Consider the following 20,990-nt stretch of genomic DNA (forward strand, 5'->3'; position numbering starts at 1 on the left):
TATATCTGTTAGACAATGATACTCTACCAGTGTTTGTAGCATCAATCTGCACAGTGACAGCAGGTTGGTCCAGCAAATTTTTCAATTCTTGGTCATCTAGTTTAGCAAAGCTGCTGAGATCTTGGGCCAGACATATCAGGAAAGCGTCCTTGGAGCCATTTTTCACTGGACACATTTTACTAACCTCAGGCAGTTTATAGCCCCCTACTACAGATACCAGCTCATGCAGCAGCAATGAAATTAGAGGGCTTTCTGGCACCTTCATAAATTGTATGGTATCCTGTGTGAGCTGTGACAACCAACTATCCAGAGGAGCCTTCAGATTTGCTCCACCCTGCAGGTCACACAACAATTGGCTGATTGCTCTAGGGAAGTGGTAAGTGTTAGCAGTTGCCTGAGGATCCAGACCCTTATATACTCCTGCTTCAACTGTTGTCGACAGAATTGTAATTCCAAACTTGTTGAGGATTTTGTTTCCTGGGTATTCAGAGTGCACATTTGGATTAGAATAGGACCAGTACCAAGCATGGCCAGCAATGAACAGGCCTCCTCCTTCTGCCACAAACCGATTGATTTTGTTTGCCTCTTTGTCACTGTAAGATGTACAGCAGTATACACTGTGCTTAGAAAGCAGTTGTGATATTTCACAAGTGAATCCTCCATTCTGTAATACAGGTACAAGATCTCGATAATTTGAGTTAACACCAATTGTTCCCTTTTTCCCCTTTCCCAGCCATGATATGGCGTTCAGAATGAGGGTCTTGAATTCTGGTCTGAGTAGCATGCCTTCATGTGTTCCCACAAAAACACGCCCTTTGCCATAGTATCCAGCGCCAATGAAACATTGATTGTTTTTGGTCAGACCTACTGGGAATGTCAGAGGTCCATGAAGCAGAAGTTCGGAGAGAAGGCCACCCCCAGTGAGGTCCAGATTTTGAACACCTTCCATGAGTTGCTTTAAATCTGCTGAAAAGTTCAACCTGTGTCAAACACAATAATATACACATGCAGCCATCAGCAATGCAAAACATGTCAGAGTAACAGAGATAAAAGCCTTTCAATATCACAACAGGAAGCAACATTGAAGTAGGACAGAGGGCCCTACACAATCGGTGACCCACCGCCAAGCTGCCCGATGGCCGATACGGCCGTCAAACGACCAGGCTGCGTGGGGGACGGACGGTCGGGGGGAGTGACGTTTCTTAACTCCCCCTGTCACCCGGCTCTATAGCCCTGCATGCTAATATGGACGAGATTGTCCATATTGGCCTGCAGGTATGAACGAGACAGCACCAATGATGAACGAGCGCAGGGCCGCGCATCGGTCATTGCTGGTGCTTACACACTGAATGATATGAATGAGTTCTCATTCATTAATGAACGAGAACGTTCATATCGTTCAGTAAAATCTTTAAGTGTGTAGGGCCCTTTAGTCAGATCGTAATTTACTTGTAACCAACAGCTGAAATAGATAACAATAATGATAACAATAATGAACTTAGCTCAAATTCAAGAAAAGAATTACCATCCTCAAGTATAAACCAACATAACAAAAGAAGCGCAAATTAAAAAAATAATACGATCCTAATTAGGTAGGCCAATCCCAGATCTGTGCCTCTAATCCTGGGATTTTTGGGATTAAGGGGCGCTTGCGCATAACTGCTTTCAGCACGGGCAGCGCTGAGCACTAGTACTCGCCTCCGGCGCTGCCTGCCCTCGGAGGTCCCACGGCTGTGCTGTGCAGCTGCACGTGATGTCATCGAGGTCAGGCTGCACAACCGCCAGCACTGTGTGTGTAGCGTGAGCTGTAGGTGGCGCCTCTGGCCTGACTCTGGGACATGGATGGCCATCGGTGGGTTATGCATCGATGGTACCATTGATGGATAACCTCAATGGTGGGAAACCCTCTGTAAGGGAACCATCAATGGTTTTGCCCATCGGTAGTCACCCTTAAATATTGAGTGAGTCAGGGGCCAATCAGGAACCAGGGGCATGACTTCATGTGTGTCAGGGGCGGAGCTATGCTCCGTGTCCCTGACACCCTGGAGAATAGACAAAAAACTCTTTATCATCGATGGTGGGAAACCATCTGGTTCTCCCCCATTGATACTAAAAGTAGTTACCATCAATGTTTTTGAAACATCAATAGCTGATGGCCATCCCTACTCTGGGATTGGCTGCTGTTATTTGACACATTTGGGAGTCACTTGGTACCTGTGCTGCTGCCTGCCAGTGAGTGCTTGTGCCCTTGGCTGGCCCTGCCAATAGCAGTGGGCTTGTATAGTAGCATTTGCATGATGGCCAGTGTGTGCATATAGGTATAACTGTGTATAAGCATTTTTTTTTTAATAGGAACACAATACCAGGAGTGGAATGTAGCTCTTATACAAACACTTTCCTGGGAAGGGGAATTTCAATAATAATGTAACTCTCCTTTTGTTAACATTTGGATAATATTGGTGATTGTCAAAGGGAGAGTAGGGTTACGACACTCAGAATATATAGTAAACCACAAAAAAATAAAGTAAAAAAAATTGTTGTTCTCCAGCCAAAAGTTCAAACTGGAGGGGGTGTAGTTATGTGACCAGCAGTCAGGAGACCACCAATCACAATATCTACGGCTACATCCCGCCCCCTCTTAATCCCGACAGTCGGAATGCCGACTAACAGAGACTATTCCCACTCGTGGGTGTCCATGACACCCATAGAGGGTGAATAGAACCTGTAGCTTCTTTGCACTTGGCCCCCCTGCCAGCATTCTACTCCCCGGGATCCCGGGGTCGGTATGGTGACCTGTGGGATCCCAAGCCCTGGGCACCCATACCCAACCCAAATTGGAGGAATATGCTGAATCCACTAAATAGCAAGCACTAAACACAAAGGGGATTGGTGCTGAAAAACTGGTTCAGTACTAATCCTCAGACTATTTGGGGATGTGAAGTTAGAACTCTTTGAATAAAAATGTCACTATTACCTTTGAAAGGGATACAGTACCAACCAATCAGCATCTAACTGCCATGTTACAGGCTGTTTGAAAATGGCATTTAGGAGCTGACTGGCTGGTATTTTATCTCTCTCCACTTTTTTCTCTCTCCAAGCTTTTATAACTATACCCTATAGAATCTAGATGACAGGCAGAAATTTCTATGGTATTATTATTATTATTATTATTATTATTATATTTGAATAATGCAACCATAAATATGTATATTACCATACTTACTCTTTGTAAAATGGGCACCATTGCATGTTTTTGCTCACACAGAAATTTCCTCTCTCTCCATACATGTCAGTGAAGTAGATCCCAGCCACAGATGTAATTTTGTTTCCAGGAAAATTACACAGAACGTTGTCTTGTTTGTGGTCAGCAGCCCATTGGTAAGCTTGTGCTCCAATAAGCAAACCCCCACCTCTTCTCACAAATGAGACAATCTCATTTGCTTCACTGTCATCATATCCGGATGTACAGAGCACAGCCAGATCTTCTTTAGGGCTAGCATTCTTCTCAACTTGGTATCCAATGGAAGAGAGAGTCTCTTCTAGGCTACTGACACTGGCGGTGACACCAATGACCGTTCTTGAGGATGGCATCAGCCAGGATATTGCATTTTTCAGGAAATCTATGAATTGCGGCTGGCTGAAATATAACTCATGGCCCAGGACAACAACCCTTCCCATGCCATAGGAACCAGCACCAATAAGGACGTCTTGTGATGGACTTACAAGCACTGGGAATGCAGTGTCACCACTCAGGAGAAGTTTGCAAGGTACATGGTCCCCAGAGAAATCCAGGCTAGAGAGACCCTGGGTCAGGGAATGGTAGTCGTCACTAGCTGTCATACTTTCTGTAAACTGTAAGGCAAAATAAAATAGGCAGTGAACAGAAGAAATCTCTACATGAAATTTTTTTTTGAGCCAGAGACATGTAATATTAAAAGTTACACAGGGGGTAGACGCCCACGTGGTCTTTACCTTTATACAAAGTTATGCCAATGTCAGACTATCCCTTACTTCTCTGGAGTTAAATACCAGAATTTATGGGGTTAGGACAGACAATGACATTTTCTATAATGCAGATTATACTGAGAATGAGGCAAATGATGGAGCATTATACGTAGGGACTCATTCTTCACTGTTTTATTACTGTGAAAACTATATAGCCTAAAATGTGCCACATACAGAACGTGCACTGCACTAGTGCACCTAAAATAATGTAAAAATTACATATTGTAACATGCGGGTAAATTTATTATAGCTGCATGCATCGTGCCACTATAACACTTCCTGCTTCGCCTCATACCGAGGCAAAGCAGGAAGAGATATTGACAAGATGTAAGAACATCTTGTCTGCCGAAGCTGGGGAGTGAAAAATCCCCCCTCCATCGATTTCCCCCTGAGCACACAGCGCGTCAGTTTAGTGCTTACTTGCTGTGTCTCACTGCCCGTCCGGCTCCTCTGTGCAATCAGGAGCCGGCACCCGCCACAGCCAGGGACAGCTCTCTGCTGTGGTGTACAGGCATCGCCACCTGCAGCCGTCGAAATTGACAGCTGCAGGTGTCGGAACAGTCAGCGATGCTGACTATTCATAGATTGTCCGCGCATATCGGCTTGCTATCTAAATGCACCCCTCTCACTGTGCACACTCCACCAGTATCTTACATGGGGGAGAAGCGGTATCAGTGCACATAATGTGCGCTGATACTGATTCTCTCCCATATTGGAGGGTAATACATTTACCCCATAGTGTTTATGGGCCCAAACTGCTGACATGGAGGGGTGTAGCCAGTTGGGTTAATGTTAAAATTCATGTGATCTTTGTACCACGCTGAATAGAAAGGTGGTTCTCATAACAAATATGTGGCCTTGAGAATGGATAAATAGACGTGTTATTACCAGGGACGTATGGTGAGGTAAATGGCTCAGAAGGTACTGGCTAGCACCAGAGCCAGATTTACACACAATATACAGTATAAGCCAAAGGGTTCATGTGGGCATTATACACAGGTGCAGCAGTATATATACTGCTGAAAATTGGGTGAGTTTTGATCAGAGTTGTGTGGAAAAGGTAGGCAGATGAGGCACCTGTCTCACCTCACTACACGTTACTGGTTATTATTTAATTATAACCATAAATGGTTGCTGTTCAAATAACATTACATTGGCCCTGTATGTTGTAAAAATTCAGGGGGCAGTTGTTAAAAGTTAAAAGCACACTGCTGTATGCTCTAAAATATAGGGGTGCTGCTGGTCCTGTATGTTGTAAAATTTCAGAGGTGCAGTTGTTAAAAGTTAAAAGCACACTGCTGTATGCTGTAAAATATAGGAGTGTTGCTGTTCAAATAACATTACACTGGCCCTGAATACTATAAAAATTCAGGGGTGCATTTGTTAAAAATTAAAAGCACACTGCTCCTGTATGCTTTAAAATATAGGGGTGCTGCTGGCCCTGTATGTTGTAAAAATTCAGAGGTGCAGTTGTTAAAAATTAAAAGCACACTGCTGTATGCTGTAAAATATAGGGGTGCTGCTGGCCTGGATTGTTGTAAAAATTCAGGGGTGCTGTTAAAAATTAAAAGCACACTGCTGTATGCTGTAAAATATAGGGATGTTGCTGTTCAAATAACATTACACTGGCCCTGTATGTTGTAAAAATTCAGAGGTGCAGTTGTTAAAAATTAAAAGCACACTGCTGTATTCTGTAAAATATAGGATGTTGCTGTTCAAATAACATTACATTGGCCCTGTATGCTATAGAAATTCAGAGGTGCAGTTGTTAAAAATTAAAAGCACACTGCTCCTGTGTGCTTTAAAATACAGGGGTGCTGCGGCCCTGTATGTTGTAAAAATTTAGAGGTGCAGTTGTTAAAAATTAAAAGCACATTGCTCCTGCATGCTGTAAAATATTGGTGTGCTGCTGGCCCTGTATGTTGTAATAATTCAGGGGTGCAGTTAAAAATTAAAAGCACACTGCTGTATGCTGTAAAATATAGGGGTGCTGCTGGCCCGGAATGTTGGGAAAATGTAGGGGTGCTGTTAAAAATTAAAAGCACACTGCTGTATGCTGTAAAGTGTAGGGGTGTTGCTGTTCAAATAACATTACACTGACCCTGTAGGCTATAAAATGTAGTGATGCAGTTGTTAAAAATGAAAAGCACACTGCTGTATGCTGTAAAATATAGGGGTTCTGCTGGCCCTGTATGTTGTAAAAATTCAGAGGTGCCATTGTTAAAAGTTAAAGCACACTGCTTTATGCTGTAAAATATAGGGGTGTTGCTGTTCAAATAAGATTACACTGGCACTGTATGTTGTAAAAATTCAGGGGTGCAGTTGTTAAAAATTAAAGGCACACTGCTGTATGCTGTAAAATATATGGGTATTATTGACCCTGTATGTTGTAAAAATTCAGAGGTGCAGTTGTTAAAAGTTAAAAGCACACTGTTGTATGCTGTAAAATATAGGGGTGTTGCTGTTCAAATAACAATACACTGGCCCTGTATGTTGTACAAATTCAGGGGTGCAGTTGCTAAAAATTAAAAGCACACTGCTCTAGTATGCTGTAAAATATACTGTAGGGGTGTTGCTGTTCAAATAACATTACACTGGCCCTGTATGTTGTAAAAATTCAGGGGTGCAGTAAAAATCAATGTACGCTGGCCCTGTCTTGTATGCTGTAATTATTCTAGGGTGCAAAGAAAATCAATGTACACTGGCCCTGTCTTTTATGCTGTAAAATTACAGGGGTGTTGTGAAAATACAGGGGTGCTGGCACTGTCTGCAATTGCGATGCCTAGGCCTGACCTTCACAACACTGTATGGGAAGAGGAGGCTCCTACCACCATTTGCACTCCCCCTGCAAGTGCTGGTAGGAGCACCGCCAGTCCAGTTGCTGATATTGAGATTGAGGATGTCACTGTAGAAGTACACCAGATTGAGGAGGATATGGGTGTAGCTGGCGCTGTGGAGGAAGTTGACGATGAAGATTCTGATAGTGATTTGGTTTGATTGAATAAGGCACCAGTGGAGACAATTGTTGGCCATGGGATGAAAAAGCCCATTGTCATACCTGGGCAAAATACAAAAAAAGCCACCTCTTCAGTGTGGGATTACTTCTCCACAAATCCGGACAACAGGTGTCAAGCCATCTGTTGCCTTTGTCAATCTATAATAAGTAGGGGTAAGGACGTTAACCACCTTGGAACATCCTCCCTTATACGTCACCTGCAGCGCATTCATCATAAGTCATTGTCAAGTTCAGAAACTTTGGGTAATAGCGTAAGCAGTCCACTGACACCTAAATTATGTGGTATTGTTTGTATATTATTTCTCTGTGAGGATGAGGATGTAAACACTGAAGGGGGGGGGGAGGATTCTGAGGATGAGGACAACATCTTACCACTGTAATGCCAGTTTGAGCAAGGAGAGATTAATTGCTTCTTTTTTGGTGGGGTGCCAAACCCACCAATAATTTCAGCCACAGTCGTGTTGCTGAAATTATTGGTTTATTAAAGTGTGAATGTCCTGTTTATACAACAAAAGGGTGGGTGGGAGGGCCCAAGAGCAATTTCATCTTGCACCTCTTTTTTTAAAATTTGCATTATGTGCTCTTTGGGGCCTAATTTTTAAAACTGCCATCCTGTCTGCCACTGCAGTGCCACTCCTAGATGGGCCAGGTGTTTGTGCCACCCACTTGTGTTGGTTAGCTTAGTTATCCAGCTACCTCGTTGCAACCTTTTGGCCTAAAAACAATATTGGGGGTCATTCTGGGTTGATCGCTCGCTAGCTGTTTTTAGTAGCTGTGCAAACGCATAGTCGCCACCCACGGGGGAGTGTATTTTCACTTTGCAAGTGTGCGAACGCATGTGCAGCCGAGCACTACAAAAACAGTTTGTGCAGTTTCTGAGTAGGTCTGAACTTACTCAGCTGCTGCGATCACTTCAGCTGTCCGGGGCCAGAATTGACGCCAGACACCCGCCCTGCAAACACTTAGACACGCCTGCATTTTGCCAAACACTCCTAGAAAATGGTCAGTTGACACCCATAAACGCCCTCTTCCTGTCAATCTCCTTGCGATCGGCTGTGCGAATGGATTCTTCATTAAATCCATCACTCAGGAATGATCCACTTTGTGCCCTTATGACGCGCCTGCGCATTGCGGTGCATACGCATGCACAGTAGTGACCTGATCGCTGCGCTGCGAAAAACGTCAGCGTGCAAACAGGTCAGAATGACCCCCATTGTGAGGTGTTTAGAATAGACTGGAAATGAGTGGAAATTAATGCTATTGAGGTTAATAACACCGTAGGATCAAAATTACCCCCAAATCCTGTGATTTTAGCTGTTTTTATGTTTTTTTCAAAAATCATCCAGATCCAAAACCAAAACCAAAACCTGAAAGGGTGGTTTTGGCAAAACCAATCCAGATCCAAAACACGAGCGGGGATCCAGATCAAAAACAAAAACACGAAAAGTGCCCGCCGCACATCTCTAATACCTATAGAACCAAATTACAGTATGTGACTGTGAACCATTTAGAATTGGTTCACATTTTGCTAAGTGATTGTGTACAAATAAATTATTAACCATATTATATTATATTATAATATAATTATTTGACAATGTCTAATTTGTTAGATTTATTTACATTAATGCACTATATTGAGGGTGTATAGTACATTATACTACATTAGTTAAAGGCACCATAGGTCAAACATTCATAGGTCTACATCACAAAACATACCCAGAAAGAGAAAAATCTCAATATGTATAGTTTAGAGCAGAGAAAGAAAAGGGGCATAGGTGTGCGCAGGGGGGGTTCCTGGTGCGCGCAGGCACCCCCTAATGACTGGCACCCCGATCTCACATGCCTGATGCAGCGATCACCGAGCAGACAGATTACTGTCCCCTCTGCGCTGCACCCTGTCAGCGTCCTGCATTACTGACCGGACACTTGGGTTAATAAAGGATGCCACCGCCCACCCGTCACACCCGCCACATCTCTCCTTCTATGCTATGCCAACGCCAGCCATTGATGAGGAGCAGAATGCAGCCAGCATCCCTCTTAGGAAGACAAATTCAATACTGGCAGGCGGCCGGCAGCAGCATTGACACGTCACTCGTTTTTCCAGCAGCAGCAGTAAGTAGTCTGCTACTGTCAGTGTCAGTGAGTGACTGACTTGTAAATAAGCTGCTGCAGCTTGCAGGGGAAAGAGAGGGAGAGCCAGACCAGGCTTAGGAGGAGCAGTGTAATTGCAGTGCGTGCCATCAGGGGTGTTTGTTTGGTGCACACCACAACATCTGACAATGCATCTGCTTTACTAGGATTGGCACAAGGGTGAATATTTTATATTGTATATTATAATTGAGGCCGTCACGATGTCCGGGAGTGAAAATGAGGCTTGGATCCCGAGATTTAAAATGGCCGCCGGAGTCTATTTAAAGTATGTAGTAGAAACGAGGCTTGGAACGCACGTCCAAGTGCGCATGCGCAAATGGCCGCGGGAAATACAAATGGAGGTGACTATAAATAGCGATTCTGCAGAGGATGGTCATTCAAACTGAGGAAGCCGCTGAGTGTGGAAGGCGGAGAAACGCGTTTTTGAAGGGACCATCATCATCAGTGGTAATCACCACTTAATTGTCTAAAGCGATCACCGGCTCGTGGCTACGATATCAGCCTTTCACCTGCAATTTCGGCCAGTCGCCAGCAGAGGGAGCCGGAGATCTGTGGATGAAATCCTGTGAAATACAGTCTCCAGATAATCTGCAATTAATGGACAAGCACCAGCAGAGGGAGCTCTTTTAATTGGAATCATCCTAACAGGCTGACTTTTGAGGTGATATAAGGATTCAACCATATACGGTAATTGCCTATTTGGAATCAATATATGTGTGCACACATTTTTCCGGGACACTGATGAATTACTGACACGTGAATATAATTAGTGTCTAAAAATGCTGAATCAGCGGGTCCATTAATGCATCAAGTGGACTCTATGAAATCCATGGTGGAAATCCAAGCCTCGGTTTTTTAGTTAATTTTTAATTTCCAATTGTCTTATTAGTATAGGTGGAGCATTTGCACTAGAAGTTTATATATATATATTTGCACTAGAAGCTCATATACATATTTATTATGGTTTTAATGTATGTCATTTATGCTGCAGCATTATATGTTAATAAATTATAATTTGTATATTTTAATTAGTATTATTGTAATCATTATTTATTTGTCTCCAATAATTAGTAGGGTCAGCGCTCCTGATTTTCCACAGGGGGTCACACCCTTGTGGGTAGTTTGTGTGTTTTGTTAAATATAGGGATTGCAATTATCCCTATAATTAGGAGCAGCAGTCCTTGCTATTATTGAAATCTCCTTCAGTCCGGCAGTAACTGGCGCCTGAGAGTATACACACCTGTCCACACAATTCTAGTGTGGGGGCGGTTGTGTATACACCCAGTACGATATTTTTGATATTTTATATTGTGTTGACGTCAATAGATGGTGCTAGACACGCCCAAAAGGCTTTGCTAGACACACCCCTCCGACGGTGCACCCCCTAATAAAATGTGCTGCGCACGCCTATGAAAAGGGGGACATGATAGAAACTTTCAAATATATCAAGGGTTTTAACAAAGTGCAGGAGGGAAACATTCTTCAAATGAAGAGAAGCAATAGGACACAAGGACATGCACTGAGACTGGAGGGGGGGGGTTCAGGGGAAATTTGAGGGAAAATTACTTCACAGAAAGGGTAGTGGACAAGTGGAATAGCCTCTGATCAGAGGTAGTAGAGGCTAAGACAGTAGAATTTACACATGCAATTTAAACATGCATGGGATAGACATAAGGATATCCTTACAAAGAAATAAGGATCAAATAAGGTTTGAGATACAAATATGGTGCAAAAAAAAAAAAGGGGGGGGGGGCAGACTAGATGGGCAAAGTGGTTCTTATCTGCCGTCACATTCTATGTTTCTATGATTCATGCTCTGGGTTCTTGTCAATAAGTAACTGGCCTACATCTCAGCAAAAATATATCTGCTAAGACAGATTTTCACATTTCACAGCTTTTACGTTATTTCTGTGCATTTTTGTATGTATTTTACATGAGAGCTTATACATAGAACCTGTCATGAACTTAGGTATTTAACAGATAACTACTGCCAACTAGGTTTGGCACTACCCAGGACAGAGTGTCCTAATCGAATGTGCTGGTGGATTTTGGTAGGGACATGCAGGTTGCAGCCCACTGATTGGGTACCTAGTGTACCCAATCGGTGCATCCCACAATGCTCAGTATATTAAAGTTCACCTATGCTAGTACAAACAGCAGAAGTGTGCTCATCTAAATTCTACTCAGACTGGTATTGATATCACTCTCTCATCCATGGTTCACAATACACTTTATAGTTCTGATCTTATCCCAATATTCTCCCTGACTATCCGTCATCTCTACTTTTTCTATTACTCTCACATCTGGAAAGAAAGGACACTGGGTCTTGCATTGCTTTAACGCAAAGGACCATGCCTTTTCAAATACAGAAAAGCAAAAGTGGGTTCTCCCTTCCTTGCTCCCTTGGACTTCGCTGATGGCCATACCACACTGTATATGCCCAATCTCATCTGATCTCAGAGGCCAAACAGGATAGGGCCTGGTTAGTACTTGGATGGGAGACAATCTGAGAATACCAGGTACTGCAGGAATTTAACAAGGAAACTTTATTTATCATATCACAGGACTACTTACCTGACCAACTATCATTTGAGAAATTAGCATAGCAATTAAATGTAACAGTTGTAAACTACACTACTAATAGTAGGATTTATATAGGAGACCAACAGCTTAGTGGGCATTGGACTCCCTCTATTTTTTCAGGTTATTTTAAACCTATAATTACTTCAGAGAGACCATTTATTCTAGCCTATATGTTAACCTTTTTTTTTTAGGTATTCGGAACCTTTATTTGTTGACAAGGTAATGTTATGCACACCAGTGCCAGCAGGAATGTACTGGTGTCTGAACGGTGAGTGATGCAAAACAAATGAACTCACAGACAACTGGGGAATATGACATTACATACACAGAAGGTGATAGGGTAACAAAATAAACACAAAGTGAACAGAGAAGCCCAAAGGCTAAGAAACTGGGTGTCTCCCTAGTATTAGGAATGCTCAGATGGAAAGAAGCGAGATGTAGTGATTTAATACGTAGAGAATCCGAAATGCTGTTGCTAAGGGCAACAGCAAAACCCTAAAGGGTTACCAACGGGTGTGGCAGTAAACTCCTTGGTCAGAGAATCGAATAATAGACACAAGGAGAGTCTCCACAATCCTAGTCCTCACTTGCAGTGCACTGGTTCAGCTTACTGCCACTAAACTGACACCTGAACACCATGCACAGTGAGAAAGGATTTTGGCAGGCAAGTCTGAGAATACAGCCGCAAACTTGCTAGGTTCACAGAGTAGCAAAAGAACCCCAGCAGGTTAAATGACTGACTCCAGTCTTACTGCTAGGTCTGGATTGGCAGTGTGTAATACCAAATCCTAAGGCCTATTTGCAGTAAGCAACAAACAAATACAAAGTTTACACAGTACTAGCTAGCTTTCAGGAACTGACTAACCAACAAAGATTCAGCAGCATCTGCCTAACCTGAGAAGAGGGTTTATATAGCAGGTGCTGTCCACGCCCCACTCAGACCTCACAGACTGTGAGCACAAAAACCAGCACCGGATCCCCTGCCGTGCACAGAGCCTGTAACCACTGCACAGCAAAAGACCCGAACCGGAGTATCAGCTACGCTCAGGTTACTCCGCTAGCACTTGTCTCCCGGTTGCCATGACGACGTGGCGGCACAGAGCAGGAGACCCTAACAGTACCCCCCCTCTGACGAGGGGTCAAAGAACCCCTACCACCGGGTTTATCGGGGAACTGCGAGAAGAAAGAGCGTAACAGTCTGGGGGCATGAAGATCACAACTGCGCACCCACGACCGCTCCTCCGGGCCATACCCCTTCCAGTGTACCAAAAATGACAGCCGACCCCGAACCATCTTGGAGTCAAGAATCCTTTCAACAACAAACTCCCTCTGGCCACGTATCAGAAGAGGGGAAGATCTTCCACTGGAAGAAGGATTACTAATCGCCCGTTTTAAAAGGGAACAATGAAATGTTTTATTGATACCCAAAGAACGGGGTAGATCTAACTGAAATGCCACCGGATTGATAACCCTAGTGATCTTATAAGGACCGATGAACCGGGGGTCTAACTTATTAGATGGCTGTCTCAACTTCAAATTCTTGGTAGACAACCAGACGAAGTCTCCTAATTTGAAGCTGCAGGGTCTTTTCCGCTTATCAAAAACCCTTTTGGTCACTAATGACACAGACACAAGGGCTTTCTTCACTTTCCTCCAAATACCTCTAAGGACCGAAACCACAGAGGAACCACCAGGCGTGGAGTCCAGGGGGTCAAAAGAATTGGCCTTAGGATGATGCCCATACACACAAAGGAAGGGAGAGATCCCTGTAGCAGAGTGAGCCGCATTGTTATAGGCAAACTCCGCCATGGACAGATGAGCAACCCAGTCAGTCTGACACTTGGAGACATAACACCTGAGGAACTGCTCCAAGGACTGGTTCACCCTTTCAGTCTGCCCATTAGACTGCGGATGGTAGCCTGACGACAAGCTGACAGAAATCTGGAGATCGGAACAAAATGCCCTCCAAAATTTGGCCACAAACTGGGATCCGCGGTCAGAGACCACATCAAGTGGCAACCCGCGGAGGCGCACAACATGCAGCATAAATAATTCAGACAGGCGTCTGGCCGATGGCAGCCCAACCAATGGAACGAAGTGCGCCATCTTCGAAAACCTGTCAACGACAACCCAGATGGCTGTCATCCCCGAGGATTTGGGCAAGTCCACCACAAAATCCATTGAAATGTGGGTCCATGGCTTAGATGGAATAGAGAGTGGATGTAATGGGCCAACAGGAACCCCTCTAGGAGTCTTATTCCGGGCACAGATGTCACATGCCCGAACCCACTGATCCACATCCCTAGCCACCGAGGGCCACCACACCGCCCTAGATAGCAACTCCCGAGTTCTGGCAATACCCGGGTGACCTGCCGACTTCTTGGCATGGAATTCCAGGAACACTCGCTGTCTTAACCTAGGAGGCACAAACAAAAGACCTACCAGAAGGTCTGGAGGAGCCTGCTCCTGTGCTCTAAGGACTAATGAGAAGAGGTCCTGGGTAATGCCCACTTTAATACATGATGGGGACACAATGGGCAATGGCTCCTCGGTGGTCTCCTGGATTGGAGCAAAACTCAGCGAGAGCGCATCAGCCTTGATGTTTTTTGACCCAGGGCGATATGTTATCAAAAAATTAAAGCGAGCAAAAAACAAAGCCCATCGTGCCTGCCTGGCATTGAGGCGCTTCGCTGACTCTAAATATGCCAAATTCTTATGGTCGGTGAGAATTGAGACCACAAACTTAGCCCCCTCAAGCCAGTGTCTCCACTCCTCGAGTGCATCCTTAATAGCCAACAATTCCCGGTTACCCACGTCATAATTAATCTCGGCAGGCGAAAATTTACGGGAAAAGTAAGCACAGGGATGAAGGCGATTATCAGACACCCCCATCTGAGAGAGCACTGCCCCAATACCCATCTCAGAGGCATCCACCTCCACCACAAAAGGACGCTCTGGATCTGGGTGTCGCAGCACCTTGGCCGAGACAAATGCCCTTTTGAGACGGGCAAAAGCCGCTTTGGCCTCACAAGACCAGTGAGCAACATCCGCCCCTTTCTTAGTGAGTGCCACCAAGGGCGCCACTATAGACGAAAATCCAGCGATAAATCGTCTATAAAAATTCGCAAAGCCCAGAAAACGCTGAAGCGCCTTCAAACTAGTGGGCTGCACCCAATCCAGGACTGCCTGTACCTTGGAACCCTCCATTTGGAAACCCTCTGGGGAGATAATATATCCTAGAAATGCGATTTGCTGAACTTCAAATTTGCACTTCTCCAGCTTCGCCCCAAGCCGGTGGTCTCTGAGTTTCTGGAGGACTAAGCGTACATGCTTCCGATGTTCCTCCAGGGAATGGGAGAAGATTAGGATGTCATCTAAGTATACAACTAAGAATCTATCCAAATATTCCCTGAGCACATCGTTCATGAAGTCCTGGAAGACTGCCGGGGCATTACAGAGCCCAAAAGGCATCACCAAATATTCATAATGCCCTGAGTGGGTATTAAAGGCAGTCTTCCATTCATCCCCCTTTCTTATTCGGATTAGATTGTACGCACCGCGTAGGTCAATCTTAGAAAAAATGGTGGCAGTACGAAGCTGGTCAAACAAGACCGAAATGAGAGGCAGTGGGTATGAGTTTTTAATCGTGATACGGTTCAATTCCCTGAAGTCGATGCAGGGTCGCAACAAACCGTCCTTTTTACCCACGAAGAAGAACCCCGACCCAACTGGAGACTGTGAAGGTCTGATAAATCCCTTAGCCAAGTTCTCCAGAATGTACTCTGCCATAGCCTGAGTCTCAGGACGTGACAGGGAGTACAACCTGCTCTTGGGAAGCTTAGCATTCGGCAACAAATCAATGGCACAGTCATAGGGGCGATGGGGAGGTAGTACCTCTGCAACTCTTTTGGAGAACACGTCCGCAAAATCTGCATAACATCCTGGCAATCCTGGCAAACTTAGCTGCGAAAGCCTGACTGGAAGGCTCAAGCAACTCCTGAAACAATCAGTACCCCAACTAAGAATCTCCCCAGAGACCCAGTCAAATTGAGGATTGTGGGCCCTTAACCAGGGTAACCCCAACACCAATGGGGCAAAAGTACAGACAGTCACATAAAAGGACAATTTTTCCGAGTGTGTGGCTCCAATAAACAAAGAAATCTGGCTAGTGCAAGAGGTAATTTTACCCTGGGATAATGGTTCCCCGTTTAACCCACAAATCTCAATTTCCGATGCCAAGGATACTAAGGGAACAGAGTGTTTCAGGGCGAATTGGCGGTCCATAAAAACCCCGTCAGCCCCACTGTCCACAAAGGCCTCAGTCTTGACAGTTTGACCGAGGATCTTCAAGGTCACCAAGTCACCGAAATGATAAAAGTCTTCTTGGGAAATTCTGACTTCTGGCCTGACAGGATATTTCCCATCACCCTCAGGCCCTGAAGTTTTCCGGCTTTTCTGGGCATGATACTACCACATGACCTTTATTCCCACAGTACAAACATAACCCCTGCTGTCTCCTCCGCGTCTTCTCACGCGAGGAGAGGCGGGTAGCCCCAATCTGCATAGGCTCCTCGGAAAATTCCTCAGAGTCTGAGGTTCCCTTGGGAAAGAAGGAAACCTCGGTCTCCCTTTCAAGCCTGCGCTCTCTCAGCCGTCTATCCACCCGAATGGATAACTGCATGAGCTGATCCAAGCTATCAGGCAAGGGATATTGTACCAGTTGGTCTTTTAACTGGTTAGAAAGACCTCTTCGGTACTGGTGTCTCAGGGCTGGGTCATTCCACTGAGTATCATGGGCCAACCTCCGAAACTCCGTACAATAAACCTCAACTGGCCTTCGCCCTTGCTTAAGGATCGAAATCTGAGCCTTGGCTGAGGCCGTCTTGTCAGGGTCATCATACAACATGCCCAGTGCCGTAAAAAAAGCATCAACACTTTTAAGCGACGGACAGTCAGGCTGCAACCCATATGCCCAGACCTGTGGGTCTCCTTGTAGCAAGGAAATCACTATGCCCACCCGCTGAATCTCCGACGCAGAAGACTGAGGCCTAAGCTGGAAATATAGCTTGCAGCTCTCCTTGAAACAAAAGAACGGCGAGCGATCTCCAGAAAACCGATCCGGGAGATTTACTTTCGGCTCCTTAACCCCTGAAGGTACTGCTGCTGCGGGAGCTCCGCCAGCGGCCTGCGAGGTGTGCATTTTAATGGACAAATCATTAAATTGTCGAGTCAGGACCTGCACCTGATCGACCACCTGTTGCAAAGTATTTTGAGGGGTATGCTCCATATTCCCACAATATTTCAACAGGAGTTTTAGGCTGCTGAATATGTTATGCACACCAGTGCCAGCAGGAATGTACTGGTGTCTGAACGGTGAGGGATGCAAAACAAATGAACTCACAGACAGACTGGGGAATATGACATTACTTACACAGAAGGTGATAGGGTAACAAAATAAACACAAAGTGAACAGAGAAGCCCAAAGGCTAAGAAACTGGGTGTCTCCCTAGTATTAGGAATGCTCAGATGGAAAGAAGCGAGATGTAGTGATTTAATACGTAGAGAACCCGAAATGCTGTTGCTAAGGGCAACAGCAAAACCCTAAAGGGTTACCAACGGGTGTGGCAGTAAACTCCTTGGTCAGAGATGGAATAATAGACACAAGGAGAGTCTCCACAATCCTAGTCCTCACTTGCAGTGCACTGGTTCAGCTTACTGCCACTAAACTGACACCTGAACACCTTGCACAGTGAGAAAGGATTTTGGCAGGCAAGTCTGAGAATACAGCCGCAAACTTGCTAGGTTCACAGAGTAGCAAAAGAACCCCAGCAGGTTAAACGACTGACTCCAGTCTTACTGCTAGGTCTGGATTGGCAGGGTGTAATACCAAATCCCAAGGCCTATTTGTAGTAAGCAACAAACAAATACAAAGTTTACACAGTACTAGCTAGCTTTCAGGAACTGACTAACCAACAAAGATTCAGCAGCATCTGCCTAACCTGAGAAGAGGGTTTATATAGCAGGTGCTGTCCACGCCCCACTCAGACCTCACAGACTGTGAGCACAAAAACCAGCACCGGATCCCCTGCCATGCACAGAGCCTGTAACCACTGCACAGCAAAAGACCCGAACCGGAGTATCAGCTACGCTCAGGTTACTCCGCTAGCACTTGTCTCCCGGTTGCCATGACGACGTGGCAGCACAGAGCAGGAGACCCTAACAGGTAATCAAGATACTCTACACCTCCTTATTCTCACAAGCCAAAATAGGTGTCCTATTGTATTAAATTAGGACTGGAACTAATGAGAAAGAAAATCCTTTCTCTTCTCTTTTAAAATTTCAGAATATTTCCTTGGCTACTTTAGCAATTTTAAGCCAGACTATTAAAAGTTAGATTTTAAACTTTCTATATTTTCTTTGTTTATCATTTCATCATTATATTTAGATGATTGTTATATTTAAGAGTGCTCCCAAAAGAGTTTCTTTGTCTTTTACTCTCAGCAAAACATTGTAGTCTACAACTACAAAAATTTTTGATAGCACCACCACCCTGTAACCTGTCGGAAATTACTCAAATGCGACTTAATATTGGTTTTGAATTTAATTTATTTTGCTTTACTGTAGTGAAACTAGTGCAGACTTATCTCTTACCTATGCTAAAGCCTACAGTTAACAAGAGGACAAGGGTATGTCGTGACCGCCTACTTTGATTGGCAGTAGCGCGCTTCTTGGTGTAGTTTCTATAGAAGCAAGATTAGCACCCATGGTTATCCAGGGTCTACTCCAACAGGTATCTGACCCTCTAATTAAGTAACAATATATAATTTCAGGGCATGGTCTGCAACCTGACCCATAAAGGAGGGGGTGGACCCTCAGGCAGTGGGGCCCACCACTGATTTCCCCTGTACTCCTTTGGGTCAGTCCAACCCTGGGTCCAGAGTTCCTTACAAATTCTACTACAGAAAAGTGCCTGTTACATTTTCCATTTTCCTTCTGAGTCCATTAGTATATTAGAACCATGGGCGCAGGACTGCAACCCCCCCCCCAGTAAAATCTGCCATAGTAAGTGAGCCAGTTGCAGTCCATGACTGTACTGACTATACTTTCACTGGTAGTGACTTCCTATTGGAAGCCCTACCTGTCAGTCATCTGTCACCCATTGGGAGGTATTTCCTTCCTTCCTGCAGAAAGCCACTCCCTGCCTGATCATCAGCCCTAGCTGGCTTTTATGGTCTGCAGCCGATGCAGCCCATAGAAGCCTTGAGTTTGAGCATGTGCAGTCAAGCTGCCACTTGTGTGCATGCACTGGTCCCGTTGCCTGTCAGCAGTATTGTGTTAGGGGCTACCTCTCTTCCTCCTCCGGACAAGGTAGCGCAGCCAGTGGCAACACTTCGCCTCCACAAAGGTAGGGGCAGCTGCTGATTCGGATTCATTCAGACTGCATTCAGAGCTTGTCTGGACATTTCAAGTGTTTCAAGCTGCATTCAGAGCCTATAATTGTGACTGGATTTGTTCAAGCTGCTTTCAAGTTTATCATTGCATTGGACTGAGATAAAAGGTTTCTCAAGATTCATCAGAGTATTGTGAGGATGATTCAGAGATAAGATAGCTAGAAAGCACAGCAGCAACGTATTTGGATGCTGCCAAGGTCAGTAAATCTGCGTCATAAGATGCAGATGTTGGCCTCGACGCACCTCAAAAATAACCTCAACACAGGGCGTGGCCAGGCTGGGGGAAGGAGGAAGACGCTTTGAGCCTGGGCTCCTGTGCCTACTCAGTTTTATAGCCCTCCGTAATCCTTTTCCGACCCTGTGGTCAGCACCACTGAATAGCAGAGACTTAGCTGCGTCAGGAGGTGGGTTGCGGAGCCGGCGGGCAACCCCTGTGCCTGTGCGGGTTGCGGCCTGCCTACCTGAAAGAAGCCGGGGACTCGAGTGGCGCTGGGTCCGAGCCGGAAGTGACGCGACGGGACCCCGAGCGGGACGGAGGTACGGAGCGTCCCATCGATCTCCCCCATCTGCGACATCCTCACCGTCCCTGCACCAGCCCGCCTCAGTGAACCCTCCCAGACGATAAACGAGACCCCCGCTGAGAGTCCTGACGAGATGGGTGAGCGGACTTGCGATTGCGGCCGCGCTGCCCGCCCCGCGCGCGTCAACCGCTGCAGCCAGCTCCCGGCGCTACTCTACCCCTGTACATGACAGGGACCCCGGGGCTCCCGGCTCATACCCGCTGACACCACCAATGATCCCAGGGGCTCACAGTATTAACACACCAGAGGCCTGTGACTGGAATCTGACGGCGCCATCTTGGCTGCTGGCAAACAGCCAGTACTGTGGTGCAACCTCCATCCTACACAGCTTTTTTGCAAAAATCTATCTGCATCTATTTGCCTCTACATATGAGGTAGGCTCTGTGTATATTCACTCCCGGATAGCTGATATACGGTCTTACAGGGAGAAGTCAGACATATTTATAAGGATAATTAATTGACCCTTCATATTCAATATTCAATTGGCTGTCATCCCCACTGATACCCGGCACCTGGGTGCTGCGGGGAGATTTGTCTCTAGCCGAGCCGTACTGATGTGATCACAAGCGCGATGTCTGGAACTCCCCCCCGCTTCTGAAGCTGTGAACCCGCCTGGGCATGTATATCGAGCCGACATAGGCTTATCTCTCCTCCTGGCTCCGATTTCTCTTGTCTACGACAACCGTGGTAGGGATCTTACATTGGGACAATGCCGCCTAAACGCCAAAAAGACCCGACTCCATCCCGCCAGGTCACCTTCTTTAAGCAGTGCCCATCTTCCCAGTGCCAGAAAAGCTCTGTCATTCCGGACCCCCTGCCTAAGCAACTCCGGGGTGGCGACGACATATCCGTGACTCCTCGGGTGAATCAAACAAAACTCTCTCAACTGGATGATGATGCACCCCTCACACTCGGCTCTATGCGGCAACTCCTGGCTTCCTTTAAAGATGATATCACGATGGAAGTTAAGACAGCGCTTCAAAGCTGCCAACAGACGGTCGACGCTATAGGCCAACGCACGGATCATCTAGAAAATAAGTGGGAGGAGGTGGTGAAGTCTCATAATGAGGTGATTAACCAACTTGAAGAGCTACAGGCCGAAGTCGCGGATCTTAGGCGGAAGACCTGTGACCTTGAGGACAGGTCACGCTGTAACAATATAAAGCTCCGGGGCATCCCAGAACCCGTCACCAACGCAGAGCT

General features: G+C 45.6%; 1 protein-coding gene across 3 annotated transcripts in view; it reads right to left on the reverse strand.

Annotated features, from left to right (window-relative positions):
• Nucleotides 1-20,990, reverse strand: part of LOC134932303 (TRPM8 channel-associated factor homolog) — an 82,861-nt gene that overhangs the window by 33,931 nt on the left and 27,940 nt on the right. For all 3 annotated transcript variants that reach the window (XM_063926617.1, XM_063926616.1, XM_063926618.1), the window contains exons 2-3: nucleotides 3,224-3,852; nucleotides 28-980 (exon numbers count right to left, since the gene is read on the reverse strand). In XM_063926617.1, coding sequence (XP_063782687.1) covers nucleotides 28-980; nucleotides 3,224-3,852 — 1,582 coding nt within the window. The remainder of the gene's footprint in view (nucleotides 1-27; nucleotides 981-3,223; nucleotides 3,853-20,990) is intronic.

This window comes from Pseudophryne corroboree, chromosome 6, assembly GCF_028390025.1.
Source record: "Pseudophryne corroboree isolate aPseCor3 chromosome 6, aPseCor3.hap2, whole genome shotgun sequence".
Taxonomy (NCBI): domain Eukaryota; kingdom Metazoa; phylum Chordata; class Amphibia; order Anura; family Myobatrachidae; genus Pseudophryne; species Pseudophryne corroboree.